General features: G+C 53.1%; 1 protein-coding gene across 5 annotated transcripts; it reads left to right on the top strand.

The window, feature by feature from the left end:
* The first annotated feature begins 3,748 nt into the window (after positions 1-3,748).
* Positions 3,749-9,011, top strand: CITED1 (Cbp/p300 interacting transactivator with Glu/Asp rich carboxy-terminal domain 1). 5 transcript variants are annotated; one of them, XM_045839412.1, is made up of 5 exons: positions 4,019-4,065; positions 4,399-4,417; positions 4,620-4,784; positions 7,765-7,889; positions 8,401-9,011. In XM_045839412.1, exons 4-5 carry the CDS (start codon positions 7,830-7,832, stop codon positions 8,923-8,925), a joined length of 585 nt encoding a protein of 194 aa, XP_045695368.1. In that variant the 5' UTR covers positions 4,019-4,065; positions 4,399-4,417; positions 4,620-4,784; positions 7,765-7,829; the 3' UTR covers positions 8,926-9,011. The 5 variants fall into 5 exon arrangements, with proteins under 5 accessions (XP_045695366.1, XP_045695369.1, XP_045695368.1 ...); XM_045839413.1 differs by lacking the exon at positions 4,620-4,784 and having other exon boundaries at positions 4,008-4,065; XM_045839410.1 differs by lacking the exons at positions 4,019-4,065; positions 4,399-4,417; positions 4,620-4,784 and adding an exon at positions 3,749-3,890.
* The last annotated feature ends 1,932 nt before the right edge of the window (positions 9,012-10,943 follow it).

Raw genomic sequence — 10,943 nt, 5'->3', positions numbered from 1 at the left:
TACTGTTTATGCAATTAACTATAAACTTACATTTAATTGTAAGAATAATATTGTATGCCATGGAGAAAAGAGAAAAAAAATCACCCATAACCCTACCACCCCACAGACTATGTTGCCGGTGTTTTCCTGACCATCACTTCATTACCCATATTCATACAGAGCTGGAAAGGTACCATTTAATATTCTAGACTTTGTGCCCTTTGCAACTTAGCATCATCATATTTATGCAACTTTGTACCCGGAGTTTTTTTAGTTTAATATTTTGTAGTGAACATTTTCTCATAAATGAGTTTTAGAAATCAGTTGGTTTAGGGGTTTTGTTGTTGTTGTTGTTTTTGAAGTGTCAAGGTCTCAAGGGACACTTCCTCACCATAAACATTTATGTTTTTTATAATTTTTAAAAGGTTTTATTTGATTTTTAGAGAGGGGAAGGGAGGTAGAAAGAGAGGGAGAGAAACATCAACGTTTGGTTGTCTCTCACGCGCCCCCCAACTAGGGACCCAGCCTGCAACCCAGGCATGTGCCCTGACTGGGAACTGAACCGACAACCCCTTGGTTTACAGGCCGGCACTCAATCCACTGAGCCACACCAGCCAGGGCTCACCATGGGCTTTTAGATTGCTTTCTATTTTTCACTATTATAAACAATTCTGCTCCAAAAATTCTTGAACAAAGACTTATGCTTTTTAACTTTTCAACACACATATTGAGTATATGTTTCTGGAGACTATTTTGGACGTTTATGGCTGTCCGGAAAAAAAGCAATCATCTTGGACTGGTCCCTAATTTACTCCTGTCATGTGGCTTAAACCCCTGGGTTCTGGAGGGTGGGATTTTGAGAACAAATCTGCATTTTCCTCTCCCTACCCTTCCTGAGTTTATAGACCTCTTTCACCTCCTCTCAGGCTGTTGTTTTTGTTTTTTGTTTTTTGGTATTAATCATTCAGCAAGTATTATTGCATCTGAAGTGTGCGAGCTAAGGCAGGGCTAGGAGGTGAAAGAAGAAGAATCAAAAGGCAAAAAACAGCACTTTTTGACCACTTACTACACAGCAGGCACCAAACACGCTACGCTTTTTCCTTCAGTCCTTGCAATAACTCCACAGAGTTGGTACCATTATTCCCCGTTTAGCAGATGGGAAAACTAAGGTCCTAACAATGAAGCCACGTGGCCTAACATCACACAGCTAGTAAACAGCAAAGTAGGGATTTAAACCCAGGCAGATTGACCCCTGAACCTGTACTCTGGACACAGCCTAGATGCTTCCTTACCCTCCCAGGCAGCGAAGTGTAGGGATGAGGGTAAGGACTTTGCAGACAGCTTAACCCGACTCGAACACCCACCTCCTGGCCGTGTGAACTTGGACAAATCTCTGGGACGGCGTTTCACCTTTGGTAAATCCTGCCTCACAGGTGGGTCTTAAATGGGATGATGGATGGGAACATGCCAGGCCTAACGCGGGCACACAGAAAGTTCTTGCCCGGTGACCATCCTCGTCCTCTACTTGCTACGCGAGCTCGAAGTCTAGTTGCCAAGTTGGAGAGTTCAGCGGAGAGCTCTGAGCTCGGCTGGAGCTGACTAGGAAGTCAGAGATCCGGGGCTTATTTGCAGAGAAATGCAAATGTCTCCTTTGCGCTCTCCCAGCCTCTGCAACTAACCTCCTCTCCCATCTCCCCCCAAAAGAAAGGGGTGGCTTTTGTGCTCCAGAGCCGAGCCCTTTGAAGCCCCTCTTTCCTGCTCCCCGGGAGGTGGACAGTAGAGATGACAGGAAGTCACCAGTGGGAAGACCCTTTCTGGCATGTGGGCACAGAAATGGGGCGGAGGGCGCTCTTTTTTCTGCCCTTCAATGGTCCGGATGGGGGAGGGGATGGCTGTTGAGCAACTGCTCCGGAGACACTCCAGAAGCCCAGATGAACATATGCCTCTTTCTAACAATTGGCCTGGGAACCATCCAATAGATGGAGGGCGGACTCGCCACCTCCCGGATCCGGAGCCTGCAACGAAGCCGCTGCTGCCGGTTCTAGATCTGCTCCCCACTGAGGGCTGAGAGAGAGGATAGGTCGGAGTTCCACAGTAGTAACGCACAATTTGAAAACCTAGGGTCCCTCGCCTCAGGCAAACACGGAGATGGCTTGAGGGTGTATTTTATACACAAACTCTGAAGGGTTTTATTGACTCGAAATATCCCGCCTTTTATCATAGGGAAACTGGGTAACAACCCACGATCTTTGGGTAAAGTGAGAAAGTGCAGCAATATTGTGATTGTTACTGGGTTTTGCGTTGGGGTTGGGTGAGGGGAAGGAATGAAGACGCGCAAGGCTGGGAAATGAGTTTACCTGGAGTCCAGAGAACTCGCCCTAGGTTCCTCCAAGCCTCAAAGAAGGGCCTTGACCTGCCCCTCTGTTTGCTGCCCATCTTTGTGTCAGTAAGCAGTTCAGTCCGTCCGCAAACAGAACTTTGTTCGAAGAGCAAATGCAAGGCACTTGGGGATTAAAGAAAAGCAAGAAGAGAAAAGGGGGGCGGGAAGAACTTCGGGTCTTCAAATCCAATTAAGAAGACAGAACGCATACATAGTGAATATATATGCCTTGGTGTCATTCCCCCCCCCCTTTTTCATAACATGGGGACTTTTTAAAAGAGCATGTTTTATAAACAGTGTAAACGAAGTAGTTGTTGCTGAAAGGGGCCAGAAAAGGGAGTGTGGTAGAGGGGTAATCTTGGTGGCCTTCCTGTAGGAGGTGAGACAGAGCTTCTTGGCTACAAGGAACACGAAATGAGATGGAGAAGGCCGGACCTCTTTCCTGTAAAGATTTGTAAGATAACACCCCAACGTGGGAAAGATGTGCTCCAAATGCAAGATATTCTTGCTGGATGTGAAAGATTGTATAGTCATAATAAAATAACCTGGCATCTTGGGAAGGCAGGAGGAATCCCTGCGAGCCCAGGGGGCAAGCCGTTCATTCCCTGCTCCCTGGTCTTTGGCTTTTTGGCGTGCCCCTTGAGCTGGTCCGGGAGGGCAGCGTATTTCTGTGTCGCATCCTGCCAGCCTCCATCTGCCCTGGATAACCATGAGAGAGTACGTGAAACCCAACCCGGCTCAGGCCTTCGAGGGAAGCCACCGCTGCCAGCACATAGGCCCTCAAGGAGGCTCTGCCTGGAATCTGGCGACTTTAAGGGGAAAGGGGAGCCCAGTCTCGTCCCTTCGACAACGGAGATAGTGCAGCCCTAGGGGGCAGACAGGCTCCAGAGAGCCCTGGAGACAACACAATCGTGCCCCCTCCCTGGCACCGTCCCTTGTGCGCCCCCTGGTCGAAGTCACTCCCTGAGTCTACAGCTCTCCCCTCAACCCCTCTTGAAGCCCTCTCAGGCCATCCGCTAGATTTAGGTCAGAAAACATACACTAACAGCTTTCCTTCGCCTCAGCGAAATTACTAAGTGGAATTTACTGGGCAAGTCCATGCAGGGCGGTAGGGAGAGACTACGTCCCGGACCCCGGGTCCCGCCAGTTTTAGAAGTACAGGCGTCAGACGGGAACTCGGGGTTCGGGGTGCCAATGGCCCGGGCCCCCCAGCCCCATTCCGAGAGCTGTGGCCCGTCCCCAGCGCTGCCGGACCCCGCGGGGCCGCTCGGACTCCGTTCCCCAGCCGGCCCTTTGCTTTCACACGATCCGCGGCGACTGCACCAGCTCGAGCGCCTTTTAAAGGGCCACACACGCTAGCCACCGCTATAAAAATGTTCCCAGCGGCACAGCTGCAGAAGGGATACGGGTGAGCTGCCCGAGAGGAGGCTCACTCTCCTCCCAGCAGTCCGTCCGCAGCCCGCAGACTGAGGCTCATTCCCGACGAGGAAGGAGAAGGCTGAGGAAGGCACAGCAACAGCTCTGGCCCTGGGTAAGTATCCAGTTCAGATTTTGCCATCAACTCGCCCACGAGCCAGGACATGTGCTAATAATGCCCTAAGCCGGTTATAAAGACGTGGAAATTGAGGGGGAGAGGGAAAAAAGGGGGGAAAGGGGTCTGTCCTTTCTGGGATTCCTTGCCGAAGCCAGCCTGCTGCCGAGTGCGTGTGCGTCAGGGCTCTCCGGGCGGCAATGGGGGCTTGAGAGCCGGGTCCCCCGCACCGGGAAGGGAGCGTGGCGGCCACCACCGCTACCACCCCGGAGTCAGGCGCCGAAGCCGCGGGCGGGCGGGCGGGCGGGCGGACGCGGGCCGGGGCCGCTTGGCGCGGCACGGTGCGGCGCGGTGGCGGGGCGGCGGTGCGGGCTTTTCCCAGGCGCCCCGGGGTCGGGTGGCACTGAGCGCGACCGGTTCGCGGCGGTGGCGGCGTGCGTGCGTGCCAGGGGCTGGGGGCTCTGCCATTTCGCCCGCGGCTCACCGGGTTCCGCGCTTCCCTCTCCAGGGCAGGCAGCTTCGCTGAGGTAAGCCGGGCCGCCCGGTAGGGCGCTGGGCTGGGCGGAGGGGCCGGGGACTCCAGTGGAGCGGGCTTGGGGAGCGGGGAGCGGGCGGCGGCCGCGCGGGCCGGGGGGCTCTGAGGGAGTTGTTTTCTGTTTGGGAGCTGCTCTGCTGGGGGTGGAGGGGCCACCGCCCGCCCGCCCGCCAGTGAGCCGGTTCGCTCTCCAGCGCTCCCGCCTCCCGGCCGGCCGCGCCAGGCGCCCGCTTCTCCCGGGGAGACGGCAGTACCTTTTCTCCCCGCGCCCGCGCTTTCTCCAGCTCGGCTTCCACGGACTTTGCTCATCTCCCGGACCGCATCTGGACGCTCCGGCTCCGGGGCTGCACAAAGCTCAGGTTTCCTTTGGGGGCTGCAGGCAAGAGGGGCTTTTCGGGCCGCGTTCAGGGGAATTGCGGGATGGAAGTTAGCGAATTTGGGCAACTTGCCTCTACTATCTAGTTGACCTCTGCTCTCCGCTCCCCCCCCCCCACAACACACACGCCCACACAGCCACGCACACCCGCGCGCACACCCCTCTCCTTTATAAATCAGCGCAGCTGAGCCCAGCCGCTCTTGGAGTCTCTGCCTCGAAGAGCGCTGGACTTGGAGTCAGAAAGACGAGGCTGCGAATTCCTAGCGCTGTGACCTTGGGCAAGTTACCGAACCTCTCGGAGCCTCTCTCACTCTTCTGGTAGCGGGGTTAGAGCACTGACCACAGGCGGCCTGGCCAAGGGGTGGGTAGGCTCAGCCTGCGGCCGTGTCGCGTGCTCAGCGGGCTCTCAGTAAGTGTTGCTGAGGCTCAGGAGTGGCCGCCGCTGGAGCCTGAGTTCGCCCCCGAGTGCGGGCACTCCGCGGGGCCGGGCCCCCGCTCCCCTGCCCGCGTGTTTGTGCGGTCTCTACGATGGGTGACTGACACAGCGCTTGCGGGAACGGACGCTCTCAGCCCGGGTGGCCTGGGCGCTCGCGCCCACTGTGCAGGGATGCTCCAGGCCGCCCCCGGCGCGGACGGCTCTACCTGGGATACGGCAAGGAGGGCAGCCGAGCCGTCCGCAAACAACGGGCCTTTAGTTTTCAGGTGGCGAAACGGACGGACCGGTGTAGGTTAGAGCGCGTCTGAGCCAAGCCGCAGTACTGTTTGGATTTTTAAATTTCTCCTGAGTGAGAAAATAGCCATCGAGATGGCACCATCCCGTTGGCGGTGTTTTAACTTTTGGTTCTCCAACAGGTCAAAGAGGAGGCCCTCTTACCTGCCTCTCCCTTCTTTCTTCTTCCTCTCCCCTCCCCATCCCCATCTCGGCGGGAGGGGGCCGCCGGGCCACGGGAAGGTCTGACGAGAAGGTTGGGCGGGAACTGGTAGACAGCCCGCGAGGCACCAGTGTGCGAGGAGGCACTTGTTGCTCTGGGTTGCCCGATCGCCTCTCGCAGCCGTATCACACCGGTCAGCTCGGGGCTTGGAGAGCAGGCTGGGACGTTCCCGAGCTGCCAAGTTTTGCCTTCCAACGGGCTGGGTGGCGGAGCGGAGACGGAAAATCGGGCAAGTAGGGGCAGGGATTTCGAAACGCGATTGCCTCTTCAGACGGGACTGAGCGCCCACCGAGCACAGACCCAGGCGGGGCTTAGGCAGGTGTGAGGGGGAGGGGAGCAGTGAGGGGAGGCAACAGATCTGAATGGAAACAGGGTCCCATTAATGGGGGTCTCCCAGCCTGAAGGGAGGAAATACGGTTTATTTATTTTAAAAAAAAATAGGTCTTCCCCGGGACCTGATATTAAAAGAGATACTTTTTTCTGGTGCGCTTTTTTTTTTTCCTATTTCTCTTTTTCCTCCCCTTTTTGTTATTGTTGTTGCTACTGTTGTTTCTTCTTTTGTACATTCGGGTGCCGGGCGGCACAAAGAAGGAGGGCTGTATAGGAACCGGGAAAGATGGGCAGAGCCCCTCAACACTTTTCTTAGGACGTGAAAGCTGCTTGATAGTGAGGGTGCTGGGCTCTGGAAGACACATGGATTAGACTTCGTGTCTCGTGATCACTGACTTGAAATGTTACCGGTTTACCTCAGAGAATAAATAGGGCTCCAAAAAGCAGTGGTGCCGGCCACCCAGAAACTGATATTTTTTTCTCATGTTTTGTTCCCCACTTGTTCCTTCCTCTATTTTTCTTGCCTCCCTCTCCTACAAATAAGTGCTGTGAAGACGATAAACAGAGGTAGTAAGTGGCCACTTTCTAGAAGAGTCTGAACAGATTCTTAATGACCACTGGAGGAGGGAGTTGTCAAGGAGAATTCTAGCCTTGTTGGAAAGAATAGAGATGCTTTTTCAGGTGCTGAAGATTCTTTGGGGCAAACTGTTTTTATAAATATGAAATTCGACATCTCTAATTCATCACGAAGGCTGGAATATATGAGGCTTTAGAAAAACAAGCTGCTAGGAAAATAACTTGAGAGTTTTCAGGTGAGGGGATTTTTTATTTTCTGATTTGGGGGAATTCTTTCCCCCTCATCCCCTCACCCTCTCATCCTTTGGCACTTGAACTAGGCAGTTATCTCTTTGGAAACCATTTGAATCATTCTAGGTATAATTTGGTGGTCAGGTGAGACCTGCGGGCATAAGAGTGCTAGATCCTGCTCCCAGAACCACTGCTATCAGATAGGAAAGCCATTGAATCTCTGTGCCTGTTTCCCTCCGGGAAGAATTATTCCCTTATGTCACTACAGGTGGGTGTGGCTGGGCTTGGACCAGTTTACCCAGGGCTATCTTGGGGAGGAGGCTTGAGGCAGGGAGGAACTGGAGACATTCCTCAAGGCTCTCTTGGTGGGTTCAGAGCCCCCTGCCACCTTGATAAGCCTGGCTTTTCTAAGACTCACACCTGAGTGAGTGCTTTGGAGCTCCATGGCATTTGCCTTGGAGACTTACTCCTTCCCTGGGCTGCACCCTCCTGATTTCTAGATCTTCCTTGCCCTGACTCCTTCCCACTTTCTCTCAGTCCCAGTGGAGACTGCAGCTCTCCAGCCCAGAAGCCAGTGGCCCGTGGGGACAGTGTGCTACTTACTCAGGGACATTTCTGGCTTCAGAATCAGGAATAGTACCATCGTGTACCCTCTTGGTGATGTGGGTAGCTGGCTACCTGGGCAGCACCTGGCTGAACCAAGCACCTTTCTTACTTTAGGCAAACAAAGTTCCAGCTTAAGCTCCTCCCTTGCTCAAGTGGTCTCTGGTCTTGTGTCTAACCCTGTTACCATCCTTGCCTTGTAGCTGTGTGGAATTGCTCTGTTTGGGGCCTTGTTAGTGCTTTCTTGGCCAATGAGGCCTTTGCCCTTACCTCTTCTCTCTCACGTTACAGCGCAACAGCTCTAGCTGGCAGCATCACCTCCCAGCAGCTTGTCCAACTTCTGCCAAGGCTGTGAAATGCCAACGATGTCGAGGCCTGCACTTGATGTCAAAGGTGGCACCTCACCTGCGAAGGAGGTAACTTTTGCCATTTCACAAATGGAGACACTGAGACATGGAAAGATGAGCTGGTCTGGGGCCATGTTGTAGACCCTTCTAGGTGTGGTGTCTAGTGTCCTTTAGCAGAGAGGAGACAACAGGGCTTTCTCTGGGGAGAATGAGGAAAGTTTCTGCCTAAATGTGGTCAAATCGAACCCACTTGGGTTGTTGAAAGGTGGCAGGGCAGGGAGCAGAGAAGTAGAACTGGAACAAGACAACACCATTGAAAAGATTAACATGAGACCGAGAAAAGGGTCATTCGCCTGAGTTAGAATGGTGAGATGAAGGGAGGGAGATGAAAGCAGCAAACCCACTAAGGATGGCAGGTGCTGAGCTCAGTGCTCAGAGCCATGGCAGCAAAAGGAGCCTGAGGCTGAGAGCCAACTTTCCAGGGGGCGTTCTTGCTACTTCCCCACCACTATCCCCAAGTGAAGTGCATGTAAGAGCTTTTGGGGCCTCATACTATACTTTGCCTTTCTCTGTCTTCTAGGATGCCAACCAAGAGATGAACTCTCTGGCCTACGCTGCTAACCTGGGCGTGAAAGATCGCAAAGCAGTAGCCACTCTGCACTACCCCGGGGTTGCGGCGAATGGAGCCAAGGCCAATGGGGCTCCCCCTGGTGCCTCGGGATCCCCACCTCCAATGGGTTCTCCTACCACCACCCCTCCCGCTAAACCCCCACCCTTCAACCTGCAACCTACCCCTCACCTGCTGGCTAGTATGCAGCTGCAGAAGCTTAATAACCAATATCATGGGGCGGCGGCTGCCACTCCTGACCAACCCGAGGAGGCAGGTTCCCAGGGGCCCCAACAAAACTGGGGCCCGGGGGCTCAGGTGGGAGGGGCGGAGGCTGGTGCCCAGGGTCCTGCTATCATTGACTCAGACCCGGTGGATGAGGAGGTGCTGATGTCACTGGTGGTGGAACTGGGACTGGACCGGGCCAACGAGCTTCCGGAGCTGTGGCTGGGGCAGAATGAGTTTGACTTCACTGCAGACTTTCCATCTGGCTGCTGATGGCCTCTGTCCCTAAAGGTGGAAGAATAAAGCCACCGATTCTGTTGTAAATAAAAATAAAAGTTACTTAGGTTAGCAATGGCAAATTGGAGTTGCTTTTCATTGATGTCTAAAAGTGTGTGGCATGGCCTGACGTCGTTTCAACAATTCTGAAGCCCCTGGTGGGGTTGTGGGTGGGGAGCTGAGCAGGATTGCGGTGGGATGGGAGGAATGGGGGAGACTGGAGGGGACTACTCACCAAATTCCTGCTGCTACCACCATCACCATTATCTCTTGAGGGGCCCAAGTACTTAGCCTCATTGTCCTAAGACTCCAGGCACATTATGCTATTCAAGGATGAATACAGTGGCTGCTTGGGGGCATTCTCAGAAGAAGGACTGATCCAGACCCTTCCTCAGCCTCTTCTCCACTTGCGCATTTAAGTCTGAAGAGTTGCCTTAGCCACATGGCACACAGTTCACCAACCCTAAAAGCCACCCCCACCCACTCTCTAGCCCCAGTCTAATTGACCCATTAAGGCTACCCCTTTACTCTTTTTTGCCTTTGACTTAAAAAGAATCCTATGACCTGGGAGCTCCAATTTCTCCGGACAATTACAAAAGTTACAGACTCCCACTAGGATCTTGGTGCTTTCTTCCAGTGCCTCACAGTTGCTCAATTCCTCCCTCCAAACCTGGTCTGAGTGTCTCCTGACTCCAGCCTCCCAGGGCCACCCTGCATGGGGACAGCCTGTTTATTAGGGCTGTCCTCTCCATCTTAGAGATACAGATCAGGGCTGGGCTTGAGTTCAGTGTCTGAGGATACAGCCTTTGCCCTTAGATTAACTGCTGAGGAGGCAGTGGCTTCAGAAGCATGCCAAGTGACAAGACAGTAGCACTGTAACGGGATCCTGCCTTGGGGAGCAGGGGCAGTTCGACCCCGTCCTCATGTTGGTACAACCCAAAGTTCTCTACCCACATCTCAAGACTCCTAGAGACATCCTTCCTTAGACATTGTGAAAATTATTTGAATCAGCCCAGGACTAGCATAAGGACTGTCCTCCAGCAAGCACTTTCAAAACTGGCAGAGACAATGCACTGGATTCACACTCCCTGAGCAGCTACTCCAGGCCAGGCACTCTGCTAGGAATGGGAGCACGAATTACGAATTACGTAAAGTTTGCACCTTTGAGGGGTTCCCCACCTAGAAGGAGAAAGACAGGCTCCAACAAATTACAAACACAATATTGCCTATAACACTTGAGGAAGGTGCTATTCGATACCAGGAAAGGAAACAGCTCCATCTGCCTGGGAAATCTGGGGAAGGCTTCCTGGTACTAAACTGGTTGGTGTGTTTGTTTTTAATATCTCACAAGTAGTAAGTACATGACACAATCTCTTTGTGAAAACCTTACAGATAAGGTTACATACACCCTTTGACCAACTCTGTCCCTCAATCTTCATCACCTCTGGCCCTGCACAGAGGTAGCAACTGTTTGTTTGTGGTGTATCCTCGGTGGCCTTGCTCTGTGCCTTTACACAAACAATAGGATTTTTAAATAAGACTACAGCCAGCCAAGGAAAAAAATGAGTAGCGGGATAAGCTGTTATGCAGGCCACAGGTTGGTGAAGGGGACTGTGGTGGCTAAAAACCAGAATTTTCATCTCATAGGCCAAGTGAGGAGCATGCCTTTATCCTTAGTGCCGCCAGACCTGTAGCTGGTAGAGAATCTCTGGAAGTTTGTAAGAAAGAAAAGAATGAACCAACTTCGATTTTTAGGATGATTCAACTGAAGGTGGATGGGTAGATTTATCTAAGCCTGCAAACAGGGAGACATGGGGTTCTGAGGAACTGGAAAGGCAGGAGTAGAAAAACAAAGCAGAAAGAATGGAAGCTGAGGAAAAGGTGGATAAAACAGGGTGGGCTGGAGGGTTTGGAGGTCTGTGTCCAAAGAAGAGATCAGGATTGGGGGAGCAGGAAGTGAAGGGGAAGCAGGGGAAGCTGTGGTCAGAGGGTGGGTTTCAGGATCCAGACAGTCT

The sequence above is a fragment of the Phyllostomus hastatus genome, unplaced genomic scaffold (assembly GCF_019186645.2).
Source record: "Phyllostomus hastatus isolate PE091 unplaced genomic scaffold, TTU_PhHast_1.1 phas_contig_30, whole genome shotgun sequence".
In the NCBI taxonomy this organism is placed as follows: Eukaryota; Metazoa; Chordata; class Mammalia; order Chiroptera; family Phyllostomidae; genus Phyllostomus; species Phyllostomus hastatus.
This window is presented reverse-complemented; position numbering and strand designations above follow the sequence as displayed.